The sequence below is a fragment of the Carassius auratus genome, unplaced genomic scaffold (genome assembly GCF_003368295.1).
Source record: "Carassius auratus strain Wakin unplaced genomic scaffold, ASM336829v1 scaf_tig00011703, whole genome shotgun sequence".
Classification (NCBI taxonomy): domain Eukaryota; kingdom Metazoa; phylum Chordata; class Actinopteri; order Cypriniformes; family Cyprinidae; genus Carassius; species Carassius auratus.
Genome location: NW_020524235.1, coordinates 53,458 through 70,045, shown reverse-complemented (window position 1 = coordinate 70,045; position 16,588 = coordinate 53,458). Strand labels below are relative to the sequence as shown.

The window sequence follows — 16,588 nt, the reverse complement described above, 5'->3', positions numbered from 1 at the left end:
TATTAATTACAATCAAAAGGGTAAACATGATCTTATATCACAAGAAGGTAATTTTTACCACCTACCTTCAAAAAATGGAACCTAAAAGCAAGCTCAAAAATAATCATAAACATACAAGTTTCTCAAGAGTATTTTGCACATATAAATTGACTCATTAAATCAATGTACTTGCTGACGTTTAATGCCACTAATGTACGTTTTCAAAAAAAGACATCAAAATAGAATTTTTCCTGGACTTTGCACTGTGTCTTTATTATCAAATACAGTATAAACACTGGTGCTGACTGAAACTTTTCACAGCAAAAAAAATAGCTGATGAAGTTGGTGGACTCATTCTACAGCAAACTGGAGATCTTGGGTGTACTTCACCGAACCATGTCCTAAGTGTACGGCTGAAGCACATCCAAATCCAATCAATAACTCAAATGTGAACTAACAGGCACTCAGAACATTTCAACCTTATGTTTTTATTGTAGCCACCACAGAGTGCATGTCACTTCGACTAATTCATTCATTGCAAAGGTGGAAGCCACACATGCTGAGCCGAGTGTTGTTTTGGGGTTGTGCTCCCTGGACCTCATTAAGTTGGTTGTAGCCGTTCTCTGTGTGAAGCCAGCAACAGAAGCACATCCTGTCACTGCTCACCCTCCACTGGGCCAGAATATATGCATTGCGCAATGTCCTGGCATCGTTATTTCAGCTCGACCACCGAGATGTGCGAACATCACTTGTTTACTCTTCGCCTACTCTAAGACCAGGGGAAGACAATCCTGTGAGCAAAGAGATGAGGCGATTACTTCCACGGATGTTTCTTCATGTAGATAAGGCATCTGCTGTATATGTGATACATCAATGCTTTTGGAACTGCACTGGATGTTGATTTGAATTAAATCTGTTACAAATGATTACACTCACGAGGGTAACCTTTTATTTGACGTTGATGTTTATAAATATGAAATCCAGGGAACATTTAAAGTGAATCATGTCATTCATAACTCAAATACCACTGCCGTGCCAACTGCAATGAAATACCACGCGAACACTCCCTACGCAGTAAACAACACCACAAATCTTGGAAGGGTTTCTTAAGTCATCTCCAATTATATTTAGTCATCTAGTGACTTTTCTTAAGCAGCTACTGAAACAGAAACAGTACCAGCACTGGTAAAATAGTCTGTTTTCAAACTGTAGGTGTCCATATTGTTTTGAACAGCTTGCAAAAAATGAACGCTGGATCACTTTGTGTTGACATTTGCACTTTGTGAAGCTAGGATGATGTGCCGGGTCTGCATGTGCTCAGGGGCTGTGGGGGAAGAAGGGGCGGAAGGGCTTCTTCGTTCAGTGAGTCCACTTCTCCCGAGGCTGTTTGCCCTGCCCGGCTGTCTGCATCGACAGCCACCTCCTCCTCGTCCTCCTCCTCTTCATCATCATCATCATCTGCAAACAATGAAAGTTTAAAGGAATAGTTCACCCAGAAATCTAAATGTGCAGAAAGTTTACTCACCCTCAGGCCATCTAAGATTTAAATGAGTTTGTTTCTTCATCGTAACAGATTTGGAGAAATTTAGCATTACATCACTTGCTCACCAATAGATCCTCTGAACTGAATGATCCACATGACTGCAGTCTATGGGTTAACATCTTTTGAAGTGAAAAGCTGTGTTTGTAAGAAATAATCCAAATAAGTGTTTTAATTTTAAACGGGCCAAAATACCAGTCTATAATACATAATAACGCTTCCTCCGGTTAAGAAGTTCACTGCGTGTTGTCATCTCACATCAAAATTCATTGATATATTTCTTCTAGTGCTATCAAATGATTTATTAATCACATCCAAAATAAACTTTTTTGTCTATATACTATATGTATGTGCACTGTATATAATTATGTATACATAAATACACACACATACAGAATATATTTTGAAAATATTTACATGTATTCATTTATATTATATATATATAATATATAATATGAAGATACCATCAACCTCATACTGAGTATATACAATACTGACAGTTTTTACACCATGCTTCTGATGGAGTTTAGTAAATTAACTGACAAATCTGATGAATATACTGAATAGCAAGGCTGGCTTTTGAACTGGCTACTCATTGAGTCACGATTTGAAAACATGCTTTAGAGGCTTCTAAATAGCACATGAAAACGTTATTTTCAAAATCAATTCAACAAGCTAACTTGATTTAGACCAACACATGTTGATAGTCAAAGTTGAATCAGCTTAATGAGCATTTCAGGTGAGTTGTACCTCTGGCGAAGTCGATATTACGTAGAGCCCTGCCCTCTCTTTTGAAGCTCACAGAGTAATGATCCATGTTCTCATAGCCACGCTCCACTCTCTCCAGGTGCGAGGTATTCGATGCCTCTGCAATTCTAGCCAATAAGAAATCAATTTGTGTGTTTGTTCAAAATACACATTAATGTTGCAGAAAGGATCAACACTTACTTTTGCAAGAGGGGTTTGGTATTCTGTACGGCATGTGTGAAAGAAAAAGAGATTTTTTATTTCAGATAAAACAAATTATGTATTAAATATACTTAATTTCTACAGGGTTCCCACAAATTTTATCAATCTTTTTTTATGTACATCATTCAGCGCTGACATGGATTTCCATGCCAGTCTTTTAAATTCATGGATTTAAGTAATTAAGTAATTAATGCCAGAACTTTCTTTTTTGGGTGAACTGTCCCTTTAAATAAATTGTGCCTTATAAAACGAATAATACAAAAATCCATGATTGTGTTAGCTCTGTATCTATAATCTATTGTAGGGATAGAGGACCTGTAAGAAAACAGCCATCTCAGGTTCTTCCAGTGTCTGGATTCCTGTCTCCATGATTTTGGCCATAGACTCCAGGTGATCTCCATACTTCCTTGTGAGCCGACGTATATAATTGAGTTTCTCTTCCTGTTCAGCGTTAACTTTCACATTCATCTCTCTCTTCCTGTCCTCCAGGATGGCATACAAATGGTCAAACTTTTCACACACCTTGGATTTTTGTCGCCTGCCATTTTCCTATAAATATTTTAAAAAAAAGTAAATCAAAATAAAATGTATTATATTTATTATATTTATACTTATATATATATACATATATAAGATATTATGTTGCACAGTTCTTTAAATAAATCTGTTGTTTTTTCTATTCTAATCAAAGAATCCTGAAGAAACTGTATCAAAGATTCAACTGTTTTCAACATTAATAATAAGAAGAAATGTATCTTAAAACGCAAATCAGCATGATTTCTGAAGGATCATGTGACACTGAAAACTGGAGTAATGACTGCTAAAAATGAAGAAGTTTTGCCATAACATGAATAAATTACATTTTAAAATATATGAATATAGAAAATAGTTGCTTTAAATTGTAATTATATTTTACAATATCACAGTATTTTCCTTCAAATAATTGCAGCCTATGTGAGCCTAAGAGACTTCTTTATAAAAATCTTAAGATCTCTATGTAAGCGGTATGTAGCACATGATCATATAATATTTTACGAAAGAAAAATGCCACTTTATAGGCTATTATTGGACGACTGGAACACAGCCATAATGTTTGATGTAAATCGCTAACTATAGACCACCACAATTTAAGAATAAGGTTTATGTGTAAATGCACTCTGTAAATCAATAGTTTGACTGCCTGCTCCTTTCTTCGACCGTATCTAACCCTCAACCTTGTTCACAATGACTTTCCGTCAGAGAAGCCATATGCTCAACAACAGAGATGGCTCATTTCTGCCTGCTTGTCAATCATGGAGCCTCTGTGAATGCAACTGTGAGGTCTGGAGAGAATCCAGCTTCCTGCCTGCCTGGCTCGTCGATGCCAAAGCGTGTGTATCTATTGTCAGAGGAAGCGTTCTTACATTCCTCATCAATAATCCTGCTCTTATTCCAGGCTTTGGGGAGGGAGAAGCCCCCACACAGGGTGACTAACCTCTATGCTTCTGCAGGTCTCCTCCAACTGACTGATGATGCCTTGGATTCTGTCATTATTGCCCACCATCATTGCTATTCTATCCGAGAGCTCTGTCTGGAGATGAGGACGTGCGTAAGCATATTAACACACAACTGTAAAAATATATGCTGCACACACAAGCACATACACACTGACGCAAACTCTGGCGTATTTATGCAGACAAACATAAAATATTCATATGCCTGGAAAGCGCAAGAGTTTTACCTTTTGCGTCTGGTAAATACTGTTAAGAGGGGCCACTTCACAGTCCTTATGGGCGCCGAACACTTTACACATAGAACAAGTGGGTACGCAGCAGCTCAAGCAGTAAATGTTGATTTTCTCATCCTCATGGACTTCACACATCGGTTGGTCAGCTTTCTGTTCAGGAGAAGGTCTGCTGCTGTGGAGAATAACAGATCCATGAGTATCAAAGTCTGACATCTGAGGTTAAACAGTATTTAATAAAACAGATTCTAAGGTTCAATGCCTTTCGGCTTTTGCCTCAGATGTGGACAGGACTTCAAATTAATGCCTAATGAAATAACTTTAGAGTTCAGATGGACATATTGAAGGTTTGTTATGTGTGTCAGGTAGCCTAAGAGATTCAACACTGACTGGTGGAACTAAAAATAAATTTGCTGCCAGCTGACTGTCATCCTTAGCCTTCTGGTCTGTCCGAGTCTCAGGTCTTGGGAGACACATGGACGCTAGGTAATCTGTCTTTTGCAGTGAAAAACACTGATTTATAGAGATTTAAACATGAACCTCTCATTCAAAAGCTGTTTTTGAATTCATAAAGTGAAACGCTTAAGTGGGATGCAAAGTGACAGGGTGGTGGAGAACTTAATCGTTCAGCCTTGGGGAATTTCATTCTTAAAAGGATGTCTGCTCTTTTTTTGTTTTCTTTTTTCTTCTTTAATGAAAAAAGGTTTCTTCATGCACTTTACTTAAAGGCCAAAAGATTATTACCTCTACAATAGAGGTAACTATGGAAGCCCATTTCCAACACATAAGAAAAAATGTTTTGGTAATCAATAAAAATATAATATAATATGCAATTACATTAAAAAAGTTTTTACAAATTTTGACAAGCCCATTTGGAAGCCCACCACACAGGAAAAGTAATCATGCGTATATCAACAACAACAACAACAAAAAGTAATTATTATATCAGAAATTTAAAAAAGGCCAGTTATGTTACATTTTATAATCTTCTTATAATTATGATTTACCAAAGCATTTCTTATGTGGTGGAAATGGGCTTCAGTCTGTAAATTATAGCCTATTAATAGAAATCACATTAGTTTAGACATTAATTGATTAAATGTTTTAGTCTACAGAGCTCCAGACTAAAGAAAAATGAATAGGAAGAAGTTATTGACTCCTAACCAGCAGCATTTATAACCAATATCTATTTGTTATTTCATTATATTAGAATACAATAATTCCAAAACGCTGTTGAGATTATAACTCAGGGGGGGGTTTTGTTTATCAGGTCTAACCTGATGTACTCCTGCTTGTACATGTCAATGATGTTTTCCACCAGAAGGTTTCTCTGCAGACCGTAGACCCCATGGCGGTTCAGCACAACTTCATGCCTGCAGGATGGACACCTGAAACGGCCACCTGACGTCACTGTGCCTCCTCTGGTGGGAAGGTATGGATTTGAGGACTGGATAGGAAGTTTGAGACAGCAAATGGACAAAACTCCTTATTTTTTAGTGATTAATGTTTATTTACAAATATGTATTTTAGCTTTAGGTAGAACACAAATAGTCTGTGTTTAAATAAAAAAGGCGATTGAGGTGAAGCAACACTATATTAGACTAAATATTAGGCTACAGTAAAATACAACAATTAATATAACTAAATTAAGGTTCTAAAAACATCCACCCATAAATAAAACAGTTTTTTTTTTTCTAAAATAGGGTATATCAATATTTCTGTGATAAATGTTGTTAATAAACAAAAGAAAAATTGAAACTGTACCTGGAAAATGTCATTGGCACATTTCCGGCAAAGATTGTGTTGACAAGGAAGAATCACAACCGGTTTCGTGAACATTTCCAGACAAATGGGACAAATAAGCTGCTTCTCCAAGCTGTCCATCCTGATTTGATGAGCAACGACTTAAATTGAGAATGAGACCGTTTGTGACTGAGAAAATTAAATTGCCCCAGTTCTTGTACACGGGGTGAAATCAGGCCCTCTCCATTGCCCAACCGCCTGTCTGTAGCCTCTATAATGAGGCTTGGCATTCCCCCACGCCTAGGCCCACTATCGCTGAGCGCTGTTTTTAGAAACTGCACGTCAGAGGTTGCCATGTTTACTTGCCCAAATATGAAAATGATACGGTTGACTCAACGTGCATCTCTTAAACACAGTAAAAACAGAAAAGATAAAAAAAAACCGTTGATTAAATAAATGATAATAAAAATATTACATATTCTGCATAAAAATACGATTTAAGTATGATTATAATTTTAGTATTTTTGCTTTTATGAGAAGATCAAAGACTTATCAAAGCACAAAAAAAGGTTTAACAACAATATAGGCTACTACAAATTCTACTCAGTTTTGTAACGTAGCGAAGTATTATGCAATATACAGAGTATCCTCTTGAATTCTATGATATGGTAAGTGTTCTTGTAATGATAACATTACCACACACCCGGAGCACTGAGCAGCCATTTATGCTGTGGTGCCCGAAGAGCAGTTTGGGGTTCGATGCCTTGCTCAAGGGCACCTAAGTCGTGTTATTGCCGGCCCGAGATTCGAACCCACAACCCTAGGGTTAGGAGTCAAACTCTCTATTGCCTTTGTTTCCAAACAAAGATCACAGCGCCGTTTTGCGTCTCTGAGCAATGTATGGTGTTCACTGCTTTTTTGAAAAAGAATCAGTTGAAGGAACGATTCGAATCACTTATCAGTAACAAATGCTTAGTCAAATACTTTGTCCTGAATGAATCAGCTGTTTTAATAAATTGGTTGAATCTCAATGACTCTTTCATTAACATCCACTTCCTGCCAACTACTGGCGGTTTTAATTTCATATTTCGATTTTTTTTTTTTCAAATATCAGTATTCAGCGTTCTGTGGTTAAAACAACAGTATTTATGCATTTGTAACTGTAGGTTAAATGTCTCTTCTGAGATACATTATCATAAATACATCTAAATATCACTTTAATAAGCACTTTTCATGCACAATATCAGATACTTTTACAAACTTTCACAAAAGATATATTCTAAACGGTGACTTCAACGTCTACCTAAGTCATTTTCTGGTAAGATATCTACTTTTACACAACTGTGTCTTTCAAGTACTTTATATCAACCACTGATTATACTACAATTGGAAAATACTGTAAACTCATCTGATCGGCGTGATGACGTTTAATGTCTCCACATTGCCTGTAGACTCATTTAGCAACTTTAGCAAAGGTCTTTTCAAGAAACTTACCAGTAAAAAATAAAATAAAATAAAATAACTCACGAGTTAGTGTAACTCGTGTGTTTTATACCGTAGCGCAATACACGTTTTTTCATATGCAAATTTATTCTTATTGGTTTTATTATTACCATGGCATGTAACGTTACTGTAATTGTATCAATGCATCTGACATTTTTCACTTAACGTTAGCCTCAGTAGACTAATGTTGAACATTCGGTTACATTATTTTCGCTTTTCAGTTTTGTTATTATGAAACGATAATCTATCGATTACTAGCGTGTGTTACGGATTTTTGCTTAGAGTAAATTACACGTTGTCAAATTATGGCTTAGATAGAGTAAATGACACGTTGTCAAATTATGGTAAAAAACCAAAGGTATTTTCTTCTAAAGGTCTCCTTTAAAATCCTTAAAATTGACGCGGATATTTGAGTTCCTTCGATTGGCGGTACCTGACAACCACAAGTCTGTAAAATTAATCCAATAGTATGCCGACTTCTATCTTTTAAAAACCAATCACGTTATGACCTCTATCTTTTGAAAACCAATCACGTTACGACCTCTATCTTTTGAAAACCAATCACGTTACGACTTCTATCTTTTAAAAACCAATCACCTTACGACTTCTATCTTTTATAAATCAATCACGTTGCGATCTCTATTTTTCCGCGTCCAATGAAATGGCAAGGTCTATTTCTCATACACCAATCACGCACGTCCTCGCCAATTGCATGTAATCTCCGCTCAGGTAACGTTAAATTATTTACATTCCGCTCATGTATGTTATTTATATCTTGATATGAATGAAATGGTTTAGGATTTTTGTTCTTTAGGAATAGCAAGATTGGCCATGTAAATTAGCCTATGATTACCGCTTGATACTACGTAACGTCAACTGTCACTGATGTGTAAATACTATTACGACCGGAGCTAACGTAACTGTAAATATGTCGAATTTAACCGATTAACAAGTTTTCTCAATGAAAAAAAAAATGCTTTTTATTTAATTGTAATAAGGTTCCACAGCTTTTTCCAAATGCGGCATTTGAACACACAAAATAAATTTGGAAAATGTTAATGTTTTGTTTAACTTTTACACGTATGTTATATGTTTGTACATATGTTATGACCAGTCAAAAGAAGTGAATGGATAAGTTTATACATTCAGGTTCATGCCCTTATCACATGGACACAGTTGAAAGACCACAATATGTTTAATCTGAGTATTTGTTTTAGTCAAATTAATCCATAATGCTATATATTTATTTATTTATTTATACTCATAAACGTGTTGTATGAGCCTAGGTCATTGAGACATACAGCCATAATAGAAAGATCTATCACAACTTGTTAAGACTCTATGTAATTGTTCTTATACTTTTATTCTTGTTATAATCTTATTATATGTATTTTTTTATATTTGTACAAACATACACACATACATACAAACATATATATATATATATATATATATATATATATATATATATATATATATATATATATATATATATATATATATATATAAATGTTATATAATTGTTTTGACATTATATATATGACTGAATTGTGCAATTGAAATGTTTCCTCTTGGCATGAATATAGCCCCTGCTGCTGACATGGCATTAAATAATAAATAAATAAATCACAACATGTTATATGTAAGATAATATGTGTATTATAATGAACTTATAATCTGCTATAATATGGCGGTCGTTCTGGACCAGGAACACAACTAGCTATCATGAAATGAACACAACAGGAGGGTAAATGCTACAGGCTACAATGGCAGTTAGTGTAACGTGTTATGTAGTGTTTCAGGCAACGACATGGCTTCAGCTAAGTCTCACAAAGGCATGAGTAATGCTGAATGGCTTGCGCGTCTGGAGAGTTTTGCCCAAACAGGAGTTTGGCCATCTACACAGGGGAATAGACCTTCTCCCCGACAAAAACGATGGCATGAGATGTATCAGAAGGTAAGTTATGCAGCTAGATTCATGGGCAAACTAACAAACTTTTTTGACAATACATTGTGGTATTTTTATTTATGTGTATGGTTAAGTAATTACATGTAAATACAATGTTATATTGATATAATTATGATGACTTATTGCTGTTTTGAGATCCAGTGTCAGAGGTATAATTCATGTTCACAGATAGAAAAGTGCCCTCTGCAAATGAGGGGACAGACCACTCTTCTGAAGGAAGCTCAGACATGTATTTGTGGCTTTCACAAGGTAACTTCAATTAGCCTGGTTCAAGTTGCATAAATAGATAGATGTGTTTGCAACATCAATGTGTCTTTATATCTAAAATCACATTAGGAAGACTGTTTTGTACTTTATGCATGTGTCACAGGTTCATCCACCAGTCACAGGGGAAGCATCACAGAGCACCCCGGCCCAAAGCACACCCTCTGTCAGCGATGTGTCATGTCCTGCAAAGAGACCTAAACTGACATTGTCAATGGTAAGCAGACCACACTATTGCATGCATCACTGCAGATACTGAAACATCTCAACCTTTAACTATAGTGTTAGGGTTTTGTTATCACTAACCATGACAAATCTTTTTAGTTTGAAAAGTCAAGGTTTGGAGGCTCACATGTGGCAGCAGCAAAACCTAATTTGAGCACCCAGAGGAAAACCTCTCAGGTTAATATTAAAAGACATCAAGACTTTTATAATGTCATCATGACTTTATCACTATGTAATTTTAATGTATTAAAAACATGGCAATCCCCTTAATAAATTATTCATAATGTTTGACTCCACAGATGTTAGAGCACTCCAGTTCAGCTACAGTTTCATGTCCACCCTCTGATCCTCATCCTCCTCCATCCCCCAAACCTCATCAGCCCGTCATCCAGTCCTCCTCTTCCTTCTTCCTTCCTCCACCTCAGAGTTCACAACGCATCAAAAAAACAGCAACGCCATCAACTGTTTCTGAGAATACTGTTGTGAGGAGCCCAGTAAGATCTCATTCAAAATATATACATGTCTTCATCATTTAATGCTCTCTTAGCTTTTATTTAAACCAGTGTTTTTTATAATATCAGCAGGTCTCATCTCAGCCAGAAGATCTCCCCCTTCTGTGGCCACAGACAATGCCACAGCAAGACCAGAAGTGGGTGTCAGAAGCACTTTTTAGGGTTGGTGCAAAGGGAAAGCTGGAGCTGCGTGAAAACCTACAGTTGTGGTATCACCCCCCACCACCAGCCCTGTTGTACCACCAAGCTCCAACACCTGATAGGTTTTTTTCACAGCGTCTCTTGCTCTGGATGCCATATAAGCTGTGGAAGGTGCGGCTCCAGTGTACTAACCCTGCCTGTGCCAGGCAACAGCTGTGTGGTGGTGGACTGCACAGGAGGGTACGACAGGTGTTAGACATTGACAGATACTACAACCTGGTGACAGAGACCCTGATCTGCACCAGGTGTAGAACCAGCTATCTGTCCTGGAGTCAAGCTGTGCTGCAGCAGTTGGACCTGGCCCATCGATCTGAATTCAGGGTCATCCTCACACGCAAGTAATTATTTTGCAGTCATTTTCACTTATGTGCTACCCTTTCTGATAAATATTTCCTACAATAATTAGATACCTTATAATAAGATACTTAAATGAATGCTTTTTTCCAAGGTATGCCTGTGACATTCGGGTTCTTCGCTTGCTGCGTGAGAGGGGCATGGGGAATGGCCCAGTGAGGATCATCGGCCAGCTGAGAGAGAACCACAGTGAGGAGTGGTTGAAACGTGCGCTTCGGTACACATCAGAGTGTGTGGCCTTTTTTGATAATCGTGGCCTGCATCCGCTGCACTTCCAGGAGCCACCACCACTTGCTTCAGTACCCAGCTACAAATGGCTCCTCACTGTATATAGTCAGGACATTCTCAACAGGCTCGATCACATAAAGGCCAGCATAACATCCACGTATGGATCAATCTTAAAAATGGATTCAACTAAGAAGGTCAGATAAGCTGCTTAATTGACTGTACCCTTATCTATAATGTATTGTTAGACCAAGAGAGCTTTATTTTTTTCAGTGTAACTGATTTGGATGCATGTTGTATTATTTGCTATGCTTATTGTTTCTTTCAGATCACCAAGAAGTTGAGCGGGCCTGCGAAAGGCACAGCACAGTGGCTTACCTCAGTGGGCAATGAGATAGGTCAGGTGCTGATGAGTGTCCTGACTGCGAATGAAGGGGCTGGGTTAGACCTCATGGCTGCAGGGCTCATGGAGCGATACCGGAGTGCTGGTGTTGATCCTCCCACTATCATTTATGTGGACTGTGATTGTTGCAAGAAAGTGGGAGAGACTAAATTGAAGAGGCGGTTCAGCGGCTGGCCAGATGTCATCGTCCGCCTAGACATTTGGCATTTTATGCGACGTCTGGCAGTAGGGTGCACCACTGACGCCCACCAGTTGTACCCTACTTTTATGGCAAGGCTGTCATCCTGTATTTTTGAGTGGGATGCAGGGGATCTCACTCTGCTGAGACAGGCCAAAAGGGAGCAACTCATCCAACAGGGCTGGCCTACTCTGTCGGAGGCAGAACTGGACCATCATTTAACTAAAGCTGAGCTGCTCCAGCACTGCAGGAGGAGAACACGGGGAGAAGAAACCACTTTCCGCCTCCTTGATATGCTCATCAGAGAGCTCATGGGTGGCAAGGGGAATGATGCTCTTGGTGTTCCTCTACTTGACAGTGTGAGAATGCAGCACATCTGGAATGTCCAGAGGCGGCACATCACCTGTATCCAAGACCCTCCAAATGTGCCGCTCTATACTGAAACTGGAACTACAAGCAAGGGTGGGGTGGTTCTAAAAACTTATCGTTGTGCCAGAGGCTCCACATCCCTGGAATCATTTCACTGCCACCTAAACAGATTTATTCCAGGTTTGTCATGTCAGAATATACCACATTTTGCCACTAATTCCTGTTTATCAAGATATTTGCAGATTAAATTTTATGTTTTGCATTTTCTCAAAGCAATATTTGGCTTTCTATTTCTTTTTCTAGGGAACAGCGCAAACAGCCTGAACTTCCAGATTTATCTCCTGGAAGGTTTATTACGCTGGAATCAGGACCGGGCTGAAGCTGCTGTTGCAGATGGAGGTTCAACTCTGCGCTCTTACACAGGGGAGCTGGTTTACTCTGTCAATGAGAACTACAATAAGTTGTATGGCAGGAAATTGGTCCCTAGCTTCACTCCACCTGCAGTATACACAGGTAAAAATATTTTGATAAATGCAGCTCATGATGTAGCATGTTTTTGGTAAAATTACAAGTGCTTTTGGACAATAATAATGTAATTTTGACATATCAGAGAAAAATTATACTACCAGAATATTTATACATTATTCTGTGTTCTAGGTTTCAGGGCAGAAAATAAAATACATAGTAGAATATAGAGTAATCCTGTCTTTTTATGATACCCTCTGAATTAGATATATATTGTTCATACAGAAGTGGACAACAAAATATTTACTGCATTTCTAAATAAACCTTTCTGCATAATTTCCATTAAAAATGTTTCCTGTTACAAATATTTCCTCAGGGGAGCTCATTGGAGTACAGTACTTGTTGAGGCAGAATAGTCAGCCCCTGGAGGACATGTGCCCTACCTCTGATAGGACCTCTCAATTGCTGGAGGAGATAGATGTGGAGGAGCAAGTGGAAAAGGATGAGGGTTTCATTGATTTCTTTGGAGAGGAAGCCACAGTGGCAAATCTTGTGGCATCAGATGACTTAGTCCTTTCAGGTCCACCAGTTCTACCAGCTGCACCAGTTCCCAGTGTCCAGGCTCCTACAGCTGCACCACTGCCCAGTGTCAAAATTCCACCACTGCCCATTGTCCAGACTCCACCACTGCCCAGTGTCCAGACTCCACCATTGCCCAGTGTCCAGACTCCACCACTGCCCAGTGTCCAGACTCCACCACTGCCCAGTGTCCAGACTCCACCATTGCCCAGTGTCCAGACTCCACCACTGCCCAGTGTCCAGACTCCACCACTGCCCAGTGTCCAGACTCCACCACTGCCCAGTGTCCAGGCTCCACCACTGCTCAGAGTCCGGGCTCCTTCAACTGCACCAGTGCCCAGTGTAGCTGCATCACTGCTCAGTGTCCAGGCTCCACCATTGTTCAGAGTCCGGGCTCCTTCAGCTGCACCAGTGCCCAGTGTCCAGGCTCCACCACTGCTCAGAGTCCGGGCTCCTTCAGCTGCACCAGTGCCCAGTGTAGCTGCACCACTGCCCAGTGTCCAGACTCCACCACTGCCCAGTGTCCAGGCTCCACCACTGCTCAGAGTCCGGGCTCCTTCAGCTGCACCAGTGCCCAGTGTAGCTGCACCACTGCCCAGTGTCCAGACTCCACCACTGCCCAGTGTCCAGGCTCCACCACTGCTCAGAGTCCGGGCTCCTTCAGCTGCACCAGTACCCAGTGTCCAGGATCCTTTAGATACACCAGTGCCCTCAGCAATGGTAAAATTTCCTTTTCTATACGAATTGTCACTCATTTAGTTATCTGCCATTAAGCAGTAAACTTACTTAACAGCATGTAAATACCTAACCAACAGTTATATATTTCCAGGCTGTTGACGAACACTGCATTCCTGGAATGGACCGGGTGGATGCGTTGGCAGAGTGTCTGGTGGAGCTGCGCACACAGACAAGCCTCACACTTACCAACCAACAAGTTGCGACCATTGTGGGTCTGTGGCAGAACCTGGACAAATTTGATAAAGACAGGGTGGTGTATGCTGCTCGTCATCAAGACAGGCTACTTACAGGACGTTTTAGGTCCCCAAAAAAGAAAGCTGTCTTCACTCCTGGTGTCGACAGCACAAAAAGGTGTGTTTTGGGTTCTAGCGGCTCTCCAGCACAGTGGCCTAATTGCTGTCGCCTTGTTGAAATGATTTTCATAAGGTTATGTAACATCCACCGAAGCCCCAAGAAACAGCGGACAGAATGTCTGTCTAGATGGGATCTCATTCTTCGTGATTACAGAAAAATTCGGCAGCTAATCCTGAGCAATGGAACGGTGATGAGTGACACAACCCTTCAGCTAGTTGAGGTAAATCAGAGGACCCTTACGACATGGCACAATAACCGTTTAAAGGGTCAGGAGGTCTCCTTGCTGTTGCAAGGGCTGGACCTTCCAGAGGCACGTCCAGTGGCTTTGGATGTTTTGCCTCCAGCACGAGTACAGCCTGTTGTGCCTCCACAATATAGCCACCAGTTGCATACCTACCAGATGCCACCAGACACAGCTGGACAGGCAAAGACAAAGTTTAGAAAGATTGCGCCCTCAGCTACCTGTACATCTGCCACAGCAACTTCAATCTGGCCATCAGCCGTACACCCTCAGCGTTCAGCCACGTCCAGCCAGCTAAGGACAATTTGTCCCAGGCCGACAGCACCACACCCATTGGTTCCTGACACACCCACTGCCCCTGTTGTGTCTCAGATGTTTCTGGTGCCCTGCCCAGCCCCATTTTCCACCATTAACCCTGGAGCAATTTCCTCTGAGCCACCTGCAAATGACACAGCCACTCCAACCAAACGATCGTACAATCGCACTGTAAAAGCAAATTCGTGCAGAAAGTGTGGCCAATTTCGTACTCAAGAAACTGGCCATAGCCAGTACAAAGGCAAAATATATTGCCCTAATAAAGAAACAATTACAAAGGAGCAGTGGTTACAGATTATGAGAAGATAACTCATTTATTTATGTGTGATACATTCATTTTGTTCTCTTGGTTGGATCTGTTCTGTTTTTTATCTTCCAGCCATATTTAATGTTAAAGAGTTATACTGTGCACTTTTTTTTATCTTGTATTATTATTATTATTATTATTATTATTATTATAAACATGTGGGTATGTATGTGAATACACTATAATACATATGGAAATATATATACATATTAAATAAAGTTAAACTATTATTATTATTATTATAGAAAGGTTTATGTGTAGAGGAAGCAGTATAAAGTAAAATACCAAAATGTGTAGATTTTGATGTATATATTTATATATTTTTTTGTACTTATTTTATATAGCGTGTGCACTTAAAATTCTTAATTTTATATTGAATTTAGTACTTTTCCTACATTTTTTTAAATATGTATATAGTTAATAAATATATTTCTCTTTGACTGGTGTGTTGTATTTATTTGTTTTATTGAATGTAATGACATTCAGTTTACAGTTAAATTCAGTGTCACGTGTAGCTTTGCAGTAAGTAATATGATACAATAAAGTGTGAATGCCGTAATAAGGAGGTTATTTTGTCCCTACTGCCACAGGAAATGATTGCCTTAATAAATGCACTTTGACTAATGATAATGATAATGAGAATAAAATAAAAATCAATCTTAGAAACGAAAGAATTATTAAATCAAAAACATTACTGTCAAAATCAATCTTAGAAATGAAACAATAATTAAATTCAAATACATTACTTTTAAAATCAAACTTGGACACGAAACAATCGATTTACGATTTTTAACAAATACACGCATAACTTTATGTGACAGCGTGGATTCGAACCTACGATTTCCTGAATTTCTCGCGCTTCTCTTCCTCTCTCTCCCCTCTTCCCCCCCTTCTTATACAGACAATTGTTCCCCAGCTTTGGCGGAGTTGGTAGAGCGGAGGACTGTAGCGGAATCACTGTAATCCTTAGGTCGCTGGTTCGAATCCGGCTCGAAGGAAACTTGTTTTCTCTTTCTTTTTGTTAAGACAAGCAATATCCTATCGATATTCATGTAGAGTACTGCCACAGAGTAAATAAAATGTGTTGTTTAAATTATTTAGATATCTAACAGTTAAATACACAACATAATATTGGGCCCACTGTTGTTATCCCCATAGTTCAAAAATTAATAAAATCACCCCTGGTAGTTTAAAACCACTGTTAAATGTACAGAAATATTAGCATTTATATTTTGAAAACCTGTAAGATAAGCACTCCAAAAATTGTTTTGTATATGTTTTTTCACTTGACACATTTTTAACATAGACAAACTAATAAACCTATTGTCTTACATATTTGTCAGTCATTCGTATGGAACAGGTAAGATTTCTGTATAGAAAAAATAACGTACATATATATATATATATATATATATATATTTACATACCGTAT

The 16,588-nt window shown here is 38.8% G+C and overlaps 3 protein-coding genes across 4 annotated transcripts; 2 read left to right on the top strand and 1 right to left on the bottom strand.

Moving 5' to 3' along the window:
• Nucleotides 1-688: 688 nt before the first annotated feature.
• On the bottom strand, nt 689-6,236 carry LOC113073255 (tripartite motif-containing protein 55-like). Of its 2 annotated transcripts, none has more exons than XM_026246141.1 (8): nt 5,976-6,236; nt 5,489-5,658; nt 4,209-4,386; nt 3,963-4,058; nt 2,804-3,037; nt 2,468-2,490; nt 2,270-2,394; nt 689-1,437 (listed from the first exon to the last, which is right to left on the bottom strand). In XM_026246141.1, the coding sequence occupies exons 1-8, from the start codon at nt 6,093-6,095 to the stop codon at nt 1,268-1,270; spliced, it is 1,116 nt and encodes a 371-aa protein (XP_026101926.1). In that variant the 5' UTR covers nt 6,096-6,236; the 3' UTR covers nt 689-1,267. The 2 variants fall into 2 exon arrangements, with proteins under 2 accessions (XP_026101926.1, XP_026101927.1); XM_026246142.1 differs by having other exon boundaries at nt 4,209-4,383.
• Nucleotides 6,237-9,040: 2,804 nt separating this feature from the next.
• Nucleotides 9,041-13,547, top strand: LOC113073252 (uncharacterized). Its single transcript, XM_026246123.1, has 11 exons — nt 9,041-9,414; nt 9,595-9,675; nt 9,797-9,907; nt 10,015-10,092; nt 10,215-10,409; nt 10,497-10,966; nt 11,077-11,404; nt 11,536-12,337; nt 12,461-12,670; nt 12,999-13,412; nt 13,543-13,547. Exons 1-11 carry the CDS (start codon nt 9,268-9,270, stop codon nt 13,545-13,547), a joined length of 2,841 nt encoding a protein of 946 aa, XP_026101908.1. The 5' UTR covers nt 9,041-9,267.
• Nucleotides 13,548-13,767: 220 nt separating this feature from the next.
• LOC113073254 (uncharacterized) lies at nt 13,768-15,538 on the top strand. Its single transcript, XM_026246140.1, has 2 exons — nt 13,768-13,921; nt 14,031-15,538. The coding sequence occupies exons 1-2, from the start codon at nt 13,919-13,921 to the stop codon at nt 15,156-15,158; spliced, it is 1,131 nt and encodes a 376-aa protein (XP_026101925.1). The 5' UTR covers nt 13,768-13,918; the 3' UTR covers nt 15,159-15,538.
• Nucleotides 15,539-16,588: the final 1,050 nt, after the last annotated feature.

What these genes read in the sequence shown, in the direction of transcription:
- LOC113073252 (XM_026246123.1), top strand. Translation starts at nt 9,268, where the DNA reads ATGGCTTCAGCTAAGTCTCACAAAGGCATGAGTAATGCTGAATGGCTT. An exon ending in CTAAACTGACATTGTCAATG is followed by an intron (nt 9,908 to 10,014) that starts GTAAGCAGACCA and finishes AAATCTTTTTAG; the next exon opens with TTTGAAAAGTCAAGGTTTGG. An exon ending in TCCACCTGCAGTATACACAG is followed by an intron (nt 12,671 to 12,998) that starts GTAAAAATATTT and finishes ATATTTCCTCAG; the next exon opens with GGGAGCTCATTGGAGTACAG.
- LOC113073255 (XM_026246141.1), bottom strand. Translation starts at nt 6,095, where the DNA reads ATGGACAGCTTGGAGAAGCAGCTTATTTGTCCCATTTGTCTGGAAATG. An exon ending in GTGCCAATGACATTTTCCAG is followed by an intron (nt 5,659 to 5,975) that starts GTACAGTTTCAA and finishes CTTCCTATCCAG; the next exon opens with TCCTCAAATCCATACCTTCC. An exon ending in AGACCTGCAGAAGCATAGAG is followed by an intron (nt 3,038 to 3,962) that starts GTTAGTCACCCT and finishes AAATATTTATAG; the next exon opens with GAAAATGGCAGGCGACAAAA.